This window comes from Periophthalmus magnuspinnatus, chromosome 1, assembly GCF_009829125.3.
Source record: "Periophthalmus magnuspinnatus isolate fPerMag1 chromosome 1, fPerMag1.2.pri, whole genome shotgun sequence".
In the NCBI taxonomy this organism is placed as follows: domain Eukaryota; kingdom Metazoa; phylum Chordata; class Actinopteri; order Gobiiformes; family Gobiidae; genus Periophthalmus; species Periophthalmus magnuspinnatus.
In genome coordinates this window covers 3,962,738-3,976,182 of record NC_047126.1, presented here as the reverse complement: position 1 = coordinate 3,976,182, position 13,445 = coordinate 3,962,738, and the positions used below count along the sequence as shown (strand labels likewise).

Sequence of the window (13,445 nt, the reverse complement as noted above, 5' to 3'; positions counted from 1 at the left end):
GGTTTAATGCATAACATGTAACCCTGAAACTCCGAATCCTATCCTGCCCTCACCCTTCACCCTCACCCTAATCCATTGTTCTTATTATTGTGCAGTTACATGTTATTAGTGAACAGGTGAGTCACATTACGTGTTGCATTACGTGTCATGCAACTTTATTATTTAATGACTAGATGTAATTGGAATTTGAGGGTTACGTCTAAAGTTCCTCTTGGTCCTGACTAACTTCTCAATGAATTATACTTCTCCCTCTACACATACATATACAGAAACACATATACATATACATATACATATACATATACATACACATACACATACATAAACAGAAACACATACACATACATACACATACATATACACACACACACATACATATACAGAAATACATATACATACACACACATACACATACATATACACACACATACACATACATATACAGAAACACATACACATATACATATACATACACACATACATATACAGAAACACATACACATACACATATACATACACACATACATATACAGAAACACATACACATACATACACACACACACACCCACATACATATACAGAAACACATACACATACACACACACATACACATACATAAACAGAAACACATACACATACATATACATAAACAGAAACACATACACATACATACACATACATAAACAGAAACACATACACATACATACACATACATATACACATACATATACAGAAACACATATACATACACATACATATACACATACACATATACATACACATACAGAAACACATACACATATACATATACACACACACATACATATACAGAAACACATATACATACACATACATATACAGAAACACATACACATATACACACACATACATATACATACACATACACTCACACATACATATACACATACACATATACATACACATACATATACAGAAACACATACACATATACATACACATACATATACAGAAACACATACACATATACATACACATACACTCACACATACATATACACATATACATACACATACACACACACATACATATACAGAAACACATACACATACACAGTCCATGTCTGCATAGTCTTACTGATTTGATTTTGGATGAAAATTATGTTTTTGAAACCCAACAATCATGAGAAACTACAATATATCCTAATCCCATACACATATTTTTATTTACTGGATTTAAAATATGTATAATTTGGATATTTCATCTCTGCATTCATTTACACTTGTGTTTTATATAGTTTTAGATTAGCTTTTTGTTGCACTGCAAAGCTGAACAGGTGGCAGGTAAATGTTATGCAGTTATTTATATCAGACAAATTAGGTCAGTTGTGGGTTTTAAAGCCTCAATGTTATATAGGTTAATTTTCACAGACTGTGCGTCAATAACTGGGAAACACCTTGGAATGAGGCTGGGTAATCCCTCTGCACCGCTCTGTACTCTCATGGCCACGGCTTAATGTCACATTCAGCTTCAGGACGTTTAAGGGCAACCAAACAACACCGCTTTATATTTTTATTTTAATGTCAATCAAATGCTTTTTCGTCACCTAAATTAACAGATGTTTTCTTCTTTTCTTTCTTTATTCTTTATTTGTCAGAGACCATGTACAAATTCATTAATTTTACAAAAGAAAAGATGATTTGTACCAGATTTAGCTACTGCTGCTTTCCATGTGCAGACCCTGTGCAGGTGAACTCACATTAAAATACATATTTCATTACGATTACATTATAAAACAACCATGGACACATTTGATTATTTAAAATGTACTTTTTCCAAATTTCTAGTAAAATTATTCAAATCTACAGACAATTACTCCAAAAAAAATAAAAAATAAAAAAAATAAATAAATATCATGCACATAACCTACTGTAATTCCTGTTATAGAGCCATAATTCCTACACTTTTCCTGATTCGACTGTCTGATTTCAACCTCGGAAACATTTTCTTGTGTAAGTTAGTCAAAAAAAAAAAAAAAAAAAAAAAAAAAAAAAAAAACAATAAATAAATAAATACATTTTAAAAAATCATGCACATAGCGTAGTGTAATTCTTATTATAGTGCCATAATTCCTCATCTTTACCAGATTCCACTGTCTGAAACATTTTCTTCTGTAAATTAGTCCAAAAAAGAAAAAAAATGCACATAACCTGGTGTAATCTAGTGTAATTCCTATTATAAAGCCATAATTCCTACACTTTTCCAGATTCACTGTCTGATTTCAACCTTGGAAACATTTCTTCCGTAAATTAGTCCAAAAATCATGCATATAACCTCGTGTAATTCCTTTTATAGAGCCACTATTCCTGCACGCGCTGTCTTTCCCCGTTTTGCACTGTACTTGCAAAATAGTGCGCCCTACTGTCTCCATTGCGCATGACTGTACGTCGTAATATGAAGTAGGCCTCCTGTTTTTCTCCCATCCCGGAGTCCTCCTGGCCCCCACCGCCTCGATGCAATGGTAAGTAAGCAAAACACGGAGGCAGTTGACGATCATTCATGAAGGTACGGCTTTTTTCGCGTAAATGTCGAAGCTTTGCGCGCGTTTGTTGTGGAGTGGCACGGCCCTTGCGCTGCGTAAAAGGTGTTTAGAGCGTGCGGAAGCGGTCGGACTGCAGAGGAGGCTTTGGGACTGTTTCCGCACGCTTGAGGGAGAGCAAGGCCCAGTGACCCACATTCAGAGCAGCCAGTGTGTGTATGTATGGGTGTGTATGTGTGTGAGTGGGTGTGCGTGTGCGTAAAAGCCGTCTCTGTGTGCGTATGTGCGCGCTGTGCCTCCGTCTCTGTGTGTACATACATCTGCCGCGAAAATGTTTCCACCATGGCCGATTTCAGACGTTTCTTACTGGCTCCAGGTTTACATTCGCCCGGCTTTTGCACGGATCGGCCTCTGCGCGCACGTTTAGGTACAGTTTCTTGTGTTTTTTGCTGTATTTTCGTGGATATTTAGTGTTGAATGTCAGTTGTTGGCGTGACAGCTTGAGGCTCCGCGCCAGATCGCTGTGTTACAGACAACTATTCCTCTTGTTTATTCCATCAACACTAAGGATTTACCTTTCGTGACTGCGCCTTCAAGCATTTAATAGTCAAACGTGATCAAAATGGACACGTTTAAGCTTTTAAATCTGTTTATTTACGTGTAGTTTGGAGTAGCAAGCTGCGTAAACCTGCTAGCTCGCTATATAGGTTGCTCTCTTTTTGGTTGTATAACGAACACCTGTGGCAGAAAGAGGAACATTTGTAATTAAGTGCATTTATTTTATGTTTATTTGCTTGTTTGGCTGAGATAAAGTGGCTTCATTTCATCAACTGTGCATGGCTAGAAGACCAACCCAAGTCTCCAATCTCCTGGACAACAAAATGACCTTACACACAATGGACACACACATTTAAATACTGAATTTCACACCAAACACACTGCTCTTATAGATGCCTAATAGCATTTATACTCAAAATCGCCCGATTTTAGAAGTATTGCATTATTTGTGTTGCATTCAGCTCAGTAAAATCATAGGGAAACATGACCTATTTATTATTCCGGCTCAACAATTGAATGACTGTTTGCTTTTGTGTTTTAAGGTGAGGTGAACGTGTCAAAATCGTGAAAGGTTCAAATCAAGAACTGCCAGCTCTCCAGACACCTGTACATTCCACAACGTAAGTCTAAAAATGCCTGTTTCAGATTATTCTATTCAGGTAAACTCATTTTTTTCATATATAGCGCATTTAAAACAGCAAAGTGCTTCACAACAAAAGAAAAAATACATGCAAACAAACCACAAATCTTTACTTTGTGTGTTCCGGTTTCCAAATATACCCCTTTTTTTTCTTTTTTTTTAAGCATATCTTTTTTTAACTTTATGCAAATGCCTGTTTCAGATGATTCTATTCAGTTAAACTAATTTGTTTTTTATTAATAGCACATTTAAAACAGCAAAGTGCTTCACAACAAATGAAAAAAAAACAACAACACGCAAACAAAGCATAAATCTTTACTTTTTGTGTTCCGGTTTCCAAATATACCCCTTTTTTTTCTTTTTTTTAAGCATATTTTTTTACTTTATGCATGCCCTTATTTGTATTTATAATAACTATATTTCTACTTTTTAAAAATATTATAATTCAGTGTTTTATGTTGCACTTTCATCGAAGAAAGTTCCTAGTTTGTGAAGTAGTGTTCACTGACGATGGCTGAAAATGATATTCTTATATATAGTTAACTCAGTTGTTATTACTCGTAGTATCAAAAATAGAATCGGCACACTGACATTGGCGCTATTGTCCCTTAAAAACATACACAGTGCAAATGTGTCAGCCTCTTAAACTACAGGGGTGACCGTAGTTGACCCTCATTATGTTCCGTGATTCCTCCTGCAGGTTTGATTGACCACCATGACCCATCCACATTCTTGTTCTTTTTCATGACCTCAGTGATCTGCCAGTTTTCACCACAGTGTCACCCTTGACCTCAAAACTCCTTAGAGAAGACGACATCTGAGTGTGTGCATAAGCTGTTGTGGGGTGAGTTGTTTTTTTTTAAGGGCCCATATTACACTATTTCCTGAAATACCGGTGTCTATGTTATAATGTTGTTTCCTCATCACAAACAGACCTGGCGTTGTGTTTTGTTTCATTCATACATTGCATATTTAGACTTAGTTTTTCCTCTCAAACAGACAATACTCCGTTCCACATTGTGATGTCATCATGTGGTGATACAGGAAGTGCTCCACTATGTTTTTAAACTCCACACATCTTCACTAGAATCATTTGGATGCTGTAAAAGGAGCTGTTGACTTGAAAACTACCGCTTCAAGACATGACAAGGCGAAACAGCATTTTGAGATGTTACAGACTGATTATAAAGTGTGACTCAAACATGTGTAAAAAAAAATAAAACACAACTCCAGTTCTGTTTTTGAGGAGGTAACAACATTATAACAAGGTTTAACTGTGTAATATCAGACCTTTTTAAATACATTTTTTTCCTTAAATCTGTGTGCATATTCGCCAAATGTCTTAGATATTTTGCTAGTGAGAATAAATTAATTATTTCTTTTCTTTTTAGGTGGTCTTCCAAATGTCTACCTCACGATTTAAGACCAACTCACTACAGCCACAGCCCTGATCAGCAGCCAACATGACATCAAGCATAGGGTAAAGATAGTAGATCATATGATTATCTTGTTCGTGTGAGTTTTACGTCCCTTAAGAGGAGCAAAAATGTAAACAGTGAGCTGCAAAACTTCACTGATGATCCTCCATATACAAATGTATGTAGTTTAAAGTTCCAATAATGGATCATCTGAAAAGGCTTAGTTATGAAATTTGAGTAGTCATTCATCAAATCAAATTAATCTTGAAGCTCCAAGTACACGCCTTGTTATAAAAATGCGCCTGTAACCTTGTTGGCAAGAACAACACATTCCTACGCTCTGTGTCTCAGTCATGTTTTGTGGGTGCATGTGTGACCCAAAAATAAACCTCCTGCTGGCATGTAGGAATCCCACTCATTAGCCAGCATCTGTCATTAGCTATTATTAACAAAACATATCTGCTAATGTCCTTACAGAGGAAGTACAAGAGACCCTGGGAAAAGCTGTAACGATTTTCTCTCTCCTCACAGGGATGATTGCAGCCTCTTTGATGGGTTGATGGAAGAAGATGAAAAGGACAAAGCAAAGCGGTAATTTGGATAATGTTCTTTTCTGTTGAAGTAGTTAATTTTTGTTTTGTTTTTTTACTACGTTCTTTTTTCCTGATTCAGCGTGTCCCGTAACAAGTCTGAGAAGAAACGGAGGGACCAGTTCAATGTCCTCATCAAAGAACTTGGCACCATGTTGCCTGGCAACACCAGGAAGATGGACAAGTCCACAATCCTTCAAAAAAGCATTGACTTCCTCTGTAAACACAAAGGTCAGGCTCTTGGTTAACTTCCTGTTATTAATGCTGTACACACCCCTCCAAGTTTATCATTCACAGCAATAAGCCCAGAGCGAACTGCTTGTTTATTTAAAACACCTGAGATCTTCACTGTTTTATGACACATGGTAATACTCTGCCACATATTGCAACATTCATTCACACGTCTACAAATGGTGTACATTTTTCCAGAGCCGACCAATCCTATTTGACCTACTTTAGTTGTACTTCTGTGTGTAACTTTGTATGTATTTGGCGGTTAGACTCTTATATTGTTGATTTGCCATAATCATAGTAATACACTTTTATTGATTGTTGCTACTGTTCTATTTAATATGCAGTATATAATAATATCCATGTTTTTTTTTTTACTGTAATTGGTCTGTGTAGTTTGCTGACTGTACAAACGTGTCTGTCCTGTACAGAGATTGCAGCTCAGTCTGAGTCCAGTGAAATCAGACAAGACTGGAAACCTCCGTTTCTTAGCAATGAAGAATTCACCCAGCTCATGTTGGAGGTGACAGCTGTGATTTGATGCTGAATTGGATTTTCACATGTTTTACTTGTTTTACTCATATTCTTTTGACTTATTTTTAGGCCCTGGACGGGTTCTTTATAGCAATAATGACTGATGGAAACATCCTTTATGTTTCTGAAAGCGTCACCTCACTACTTGAACATTTGCCTGTAAGTACCAGCGTTTGTAAATGACTTAGTGTGTTTATGCATTGACTCATGTAATGATGATGAACGATGACGCATACTGAGCACTTTGTTTGTGGCTTTAAAGGCAGACTTGGTGGACCAGAATTTGTTAAATTTCCTTCCAGTTGGGGAACACTCCGAGGTGTACAAGGCTCTGTCCACACACCCTTCTGACATGGAAAGCCTCAATTCAGATTATCTGAAATGTAAGTTATTAGAACCAAAGTAACTAGTTCTATGAATGTGGCTCTCAGAGGAAACGCCACTGGAAAAATGCACGAAGCACCGTCCTCTGACAGTCAGTAGAGATGCACGTTTCACTGTTTGTTTCTTTCATATGCATAACCAACCATCACCAATTAAAACTTCAATAGTAAATCCTGTCTTTTCTCCTTCAGCTAAGACTCACATGGAGTTTTGTTGTCATATGCTGCGAGGAGCCATTGATCCAAAAGAACCCCCTGTGTATGAATATGTGAAGTTTATTGGCAACTTTAAATCGCTCAACAATGGTATGTCACCTGCTTTAAAACTTAACTTTGTAGCGAAACCTGATTTTTATTTCTAATGGTTTGAATGATTTTGTGTCCTGATGCAGTTCCCAATGTCACAAGAAATGGCCTTGCAGGAGTTTTACAGCGGTCTCTACAGCCTGCCTTTGATGATCAGGTTTGCTTTGTGGCCACTGTTCGGCTGGCTAAACCTCAGTTCATTAAGGTACAGAGAAGTTACATTTAATACTTTTTTTTTTATAATTTATTAACCAGATCACATAATAAGTCCTATCTCAATGTAAAACTGTAGGAAATGTGTACAGTAGAGGAGCCCAATGAGGAGTTCACATCCAGGCACAGTTTAGAGTGGAAGTTCCTCTTTTTAGACCACAGGTAAACTCATAACTCCTGATTTGAAGTGCTTACTGTTACTTTGTGTTGCGTCATTGTTTGTTATTATGTTGAATTTGGTATTTCTTGTTATAGAGCTCCGCCAATTATAGGATATCTACCATTTGAGGTTCTGGGAACATCAGGGTACGACTATTATCATGTGGACGACCTGGAGACGCTAGCCAAGTGTCACGAGCACTGTGAGACTCATTTATAAACCTCACGTATGATCAGACGGGGCCCTCTGAATTTGTAGACTCAAATATCTTGCTGTTTTGCCTCTTAGTGATGCAGTATGGTAAAGGGAAGTCCTGCTACTATCGTTTCCTAACAAAAGGGCAACAGTGGATCTGGCTACAGACGCACTACTACATAACCTACCACCAGTGGAACTCCAGGCCAGAGTTTATAGTTTGCACACATACTGTAGTCAGGTAAGTCTTATCCTTTAGTCTTATCCTTTAGTAAGGGCTTTCAAGACACTAAACTTAAACAAAACAAACTAAATAAAATGACTACATTATATAAATACTAATTAATTTTTGCAGCTATGCAGAGGTGAGGGCAGAGCAACGCAGGGAGCTGGGAATTGAGGAGTCTAACCCAGAAGTGGCTGCGGACAAGGTAATATTTAATGTCTGTATTAGGGATGGGTACAATTCTTTGTTTTGCCAATGCCATTTTACAATCACGCCTACTCGCCTAAATTAAATGTTCTTCCAGAGTCAGGACTCTGGGTCGGAGCTAAACACGTCCAGCCTCAAAGAGGCTTTGGAGAGATTTGATCACAGTCGAACTCCCTCCACTTCTTCTCGTAGTTCTCGCAAGTCCTCCTCCCATGTTTCTGACAACACTTGTACTTGTAAGTAACCACAACAAACAACATATTCTAAATACTCTACACCAACTTAATTACATAGACATAACATGTGATACACTAATCTGATGTTATTTGTTTCTATAGCAACGGCTTCCAAGCTACACATGGACACAGCCACACCTCCTCGGCAAACATTGCCATCAACTATGGAGATGACCTCACAGCGGCGCTCTTCTATTAGCAGCCAAGTAAGACACATTTTCTGTAAACAAAACAATCTTTGAGAAATAGTATGTCATTTTTAACATTGTAAACTTTCTTCAGTCAATGAGCTCTCAGACAACAAGCCAAAGTGTCACTCCTGGCATGAAGGCTCAGCAGCAGCAACAACCTCAACCACAGCCGTCACAGCAACTACAGACAAATGTACAAGTGAGTTGTGTTGACTGAACTCAAATTTTCTTTATTTATTCTGTATCTATGTATTAAATTCTGTGTGATATTCATGCGTTCTTTCCTCCTCTGCAGCCTGTAATGGAGTTCTCAGCGCAGGTGAATGCTATGCAGCACTTAAAGGAGCAGCTGGAGCAAAGGACCAGAATGATCCAGGCCAACATCCAGCGGCAGCAGGAGGAGCTGAGGCACATCCAGGAACAGCTCCAGAGAGTACAAGGACAGGGCATACAGGTAAACCACACATTTGGAATTACTACTACTTGTTTTGTGAACTGTGGAAATCTGAGAGGGCACTTTAGGTTTGTTGATAACTGGTTTTACATGTTGAAACCGGCAACCCAAAGCATGGGTGTCATATAGCGTAATGAAGGTTTAAGACAAAAAAAAAAAATATATATATATATATAAACACATTAATATTTGATTTCAACATAAAAAAAACATTCCTGATGTAAATAATAGCTACCTTAATTATGAACTGGCAATTATCCATTTTCAAAGATGTTGCTGCAGCAGCAGAGTGGAGCCATGAACGTTCAGCTGCCTCAGGTGGGCTCGGTCCAGCAGACGGCTGCTCTGACCACTCAGGTCCAACAAACAGCACTTAACCCTGTCCATTCAGGAACACAAGCGCTGACCATCCAACCACAAGCTCCTCCCCCTCAGCAGAACCTCCAACCTCAAACCAACGCTCTGGCACAGGTGACACATGCTTTGGCTTCAGGCTGTTCATCTTAAATATTTAACTTTAAATACTTGTGTTATTTTGTTACAGCCACAGCGCCAGCCACAACAACCTCCTCAAGCGCAGACCCAGGCACAGGGATCTGTCTCAGCTCCACTTTATAACACCATGATGATTTCTCAACCGGGCCAGCCCAACGTTCTTCAGATCAGCACTAGTTTGCCACAGAATAACACCCAGCAGGGCACGACTGTTGCCACTTTCACACAGGATAGACAGATTCGGTGAGGACAATGAAGTGAAAATAGTATAATACTTTGCCACGCAGACAAAAGAGACTTCAAATATTTATTTATTTTTAAAAAACCTACAGTAGATGTAATTCTTTTTTTTAAACTGTTTTACCTCAGGTTTCCAGCAGGGCAGCAGCTTGTGACCAAGCTGGTGACAGCGCCAATGGCTTGTGGCGCAGTTATGGTGCCCACCTCCATGTTCATGGGGCAAGTGGTCACGGCATACAACCCTTTTGGTGGGCAGCAGGTAAAGACATGACCAGTTATTCTACATAAAACACAGGAGTTTATATTACTTATTTTATATTACTTGTTTTTTTTCTGTTTACTGCAGCAGACTGGACAAACTCAGACACTTACCCTGCAACCTGCCCAACCAAACCAAGGTCAAGCTGATGGCCAAAACCAAACCGCAGTAGTGGCTCAGAGCAGCCAGCAAGGCCAGCAGCAACAACAGCAGTTTTTACAGGTATCACTAGAGGGCAGCATTTATCTTGAAAAAAAATAAATCAAAATTCAAAGAAAATTCCTATGCTGCATGAGTTATAGTTAAAATTTCATACTTATACTCTTTAAAAATACATTGACACAAACACGGGTTCAAACAAGGAGTGACTCTTTGTGTTGTATTTTCTCAGGGCACTCGCCTCCTCCATAGTAACCAGTCCACTCAGCTCATTCTACAGGCAGCTTTCCCACTCCAGCAGCAGGGCACCTTCACCCAGACCACACACCCACAGCAGACACAGCAGCAACAGCCCCCACAGCAGGCCCACCACCAGCGGCACCAACAGCAGCTCAAACCACAGCCCCAGAAACAGCAGAAGGCGCAGTCCACACACAGGGCGGACAGTGTGAGCAACCAGCCGCAGTGATCCAGCTTACAACTCCTCTTAACCACAGGGGATTTGGTTTTCCTGCAGCCTCCCCGTTCTCCCCGATCTGCTGCCCTCCCATTCTCCGTCTCAAAGGATGGCATCATAGGAAAGTGGAAAGCCAGAGAGTCTGGAAAGAACTCTTCAAGATTTGTCACCATGGCAACAGGATGGATTAAATTCCTTGTTTTCCTCGGCGGTGGCGGCGTTGTAAAGGAGATGCAATCTCCATGGAGGGTTGACAGTAATCCTGAGAAAATGGTAATGATGGGCCTTTGTGAATGCGTATCAAAATGAACTGACCCTGTACAGACTCCGTGTATGATAAAACCATGTAAATATTCCGTATAGACAAAAAGGAAACGGAAATGTAGTATTTTATATGATTGCATGGAAAGAATAACCGTGTAAGCTTTTATTAGCTTTTGAAAAATTTGAATTTTCACTTTGTTCAAGTGTTTCCTGGTTAAAGATGGAGCAAGGAAGCTCTCCCAGACTTCTTCCCCAATCTTTGTGTCTGAAAGAGTGGAAAAAAAGGCTTTAAGTACTGTCGATTGTTTAAACTGTTTGGGATTTTGGGGGAAGATGTGTTTTTAAACTCTGTCTCTAAGACATAAATAGCTCTTAATTTTTTAAGTATAAATCATGTTTGGCAAAAAACTAGATTACAGTTTAACCGAGTACTTTGCAAAAAGATCACTTTACTTCTGACGGGTTTGGTGATTCCAAGTGCCAATGACATAGTCCCTTTTTATTTTAAGCAGAATATTCAAAATCGTATATTTTCCAACAAGATTATACCCCTTATAAAGTAAGTGTGTGTATATATCTATATATAAAAATAGTAGGGATTATTTTGTAACATTCAGAGAGCCCTATAGGTGACAAACAGTATATCCTCAAACCTTCCGAAACTTTAGCACTTGATGTGGTTATGAACTATAAATCATTGTCCTGACCTAGATGTTTGTATCTGTGGTGTGGTCTTTGGGAATGTGTGTTTAAGAAAACAATCTGTGTGTGCATGAGTGAGTTTGTATGTCGTCCCTCGTGTCTTACAATAATTGACTTAGTAAGAATTTGAAGTTGCTGGATGGTACTTGTACTCAGGAATGTGGAAAGTTTAGCTTCTGCCTCAGTCTGGATCCAGACAATGAAGGATTAGACAGTGATGCTGCAGAGACCAAAGGAAGTGTCTTTAATGATTTGGCTCATTTTCAACTGGCCAAATCATCCAACTATATATACATATATATATATATATATAAAAAGAAAACTTTAACCCATATGTGGTTAAATAGAAAAGATTTGTCAGCAGCTGCGACTAAAACGGTAAATCTACAGAAATACGAAATCTCATGGTCTTCTCTAAATCATTGTTTCATCCTTCTTTCATCTTCCTCTGCCTCTCAAACGCTCATGCAGTTCAGATGACTATCACTCAAGTTCCCAATAGCAGTTGAACCCTGTATTACGGTTACTACAGTTAAAGCCATATCAAACCGAAAACCTTGGACTGAAGGATGTGTAATGGTCGACAAAGGAGCATTTAAGATGTGTTTTTGTCTCCCAGTGTCATAGCGGCTGTGTGTGGGCGTGCGTGTGCCGTGTGGAAATGGTGTCTCCTTATCCTACTTCTTGTATCACTTGGGGGTCAGTTTTATTTTCCCCTGGCGATGGCCAATCAGTTCTTGCGTTGCAGTATACAGGAACAAAATGTAATATTCAAGAAACTTCCTTTATGGCTGGGCTCAGTTTTTCTGCAGGCCCATGTGGGGTGGCTCAACTTGAATATGCTGTGTGAGTGAATGCATTTGTGCGCATGTTTACTGTCACTGTAACCCAGTCTATTTTCATTTAAACGGATTTGTTACTGGCATGGAATGGGTGTTTTGCAAAGCGGAGCATCGGTAACCTGTCATGTTATTGTTTTATAATGACTTGACGGCTTTCATACACAGTAACTACACAACAGACCAGCCTCAAACAGTATCTCTCTTGTTGGGAGAGAGAATGAGGAGATTTCATTGTTATTACATTAAAAGGTTGACTGTTTGAACCAGGTCTTCCACCTAACGCATAGCAAGTGTAGATTTTCTATAGACTAGTTCTATATAAGGCATCACTAATGTTTAGGTGTGTCATTGATTCCCAGTCCAAGAATGTAAAGGTGTAACAGACCAATGGATGTTGTAATTGTGAGTATGGAGAACCTTTGACAGGCTTTTGTTTGACGGAAAGAAATCACTGTTGACGTTCATGGTTTGAAGCCCCAGAACGATATTCAAAAACGTTCGTGTTGGAATAGTACAGCGAGTCTTGAAGGGTCAAACATTCTTTACAAATTAAAATCAGTCTTTAATGCAAAAGTTTAAATGGTGTAGGATATTTGAAACGGTGTGACTCCTCCCTCCTCACAGTTCCACAGATCACCTCTCCATGACACAATCGGTTCTATAGATTTGTAGACTTCTGTACACACACTTAAAGCTAAGAACACCAGTATTCAGTGTAAAACGGTGCTATGCTAACTTGTATGTATATCCCCTCTGCTCTTGAACTGTTCTCCTTATCTATCCAAAGTCAAATGTAATAATACTCAATATTTTGAAGCAAAATGTTTGGCACTATTATAACCCTCCTCCCTAATTGGTCAGTTTCAAAATAAAACACTTGCAAATATTCAGTCTAATAAATGTCTATGCTTTTGTGTGGTTAATATATTTTTACAAAACAATGAAGGCTTGGACCAAATGTATGTTT

General features: G+C 38.7%; 1 protein-coding gene across 4 annotated transcripts; it reads left to right on the top strand.

The window, feature by feature from the left end:
• Positions 1-2,422: 2,422 nt before the first annotated feature.
• On the top strand, positions 2,423-13,364 carry LOC117379366 (circadian locomoter output cycles protein kaput-like). Of its 4 annotated transcripts, none has more exons than XM_055232559.1 (24): positions 2,423-2,500; positions 3,619-3,696; positions 4,417-4,560; positions 5,108-5,196; positions 5,666-5,725; positions 5,807-5,955; positions 6,387-6,478; positions 6,559-6,648; positions 6,752-6,872; positions 7,065-7,178; positions 7,265-7,383; positions 7,471-7,553; positions 7,647-7,753; positions 7,840-7,987; positions 8,102-8,177; positions 8,277-8,415; positions 8,518-8,621; positions 8,698-8,805; positions 8,902-9,060; positions 9,331-9,531; positions 9,605-9,798; positions 9,925-10,054; positions 10,145-10,276; positions 10,446-13,364. In XM_055232559.1, exons 4-24 carry the CDS (start codon positions 5,180-5,182, stop codon positions 10,680-10,682), a joined length of 2,580 nt encoding a protein of 859 aa, XP_055088534.1. In that variant the 5' UTR covers positions 2,423-2,500; positions 3,619-3,696; positions 4,417-4,560; positions 5,108-5,179; the 3' UTR covers positions 10,683-13,364. The 4 variants fall into 4 exon arrangements, with proteins under 4 accessions (XP_055088534.1, XP_055088527.1, XP_033833724.1 ...); XM_055232552.1 differs by having other exon boundaries at positions 10,142-10,276; XM_033977833.2 differs by lacking the exon at positions 2,423-2,500 and adding an exon at positions 2,519-2,544 and having other exon boundaries at positions 10,142-10,276.
• The last annotated feature ends 81 nt before the right edge of the window (positions 13,365-13,445 follow it).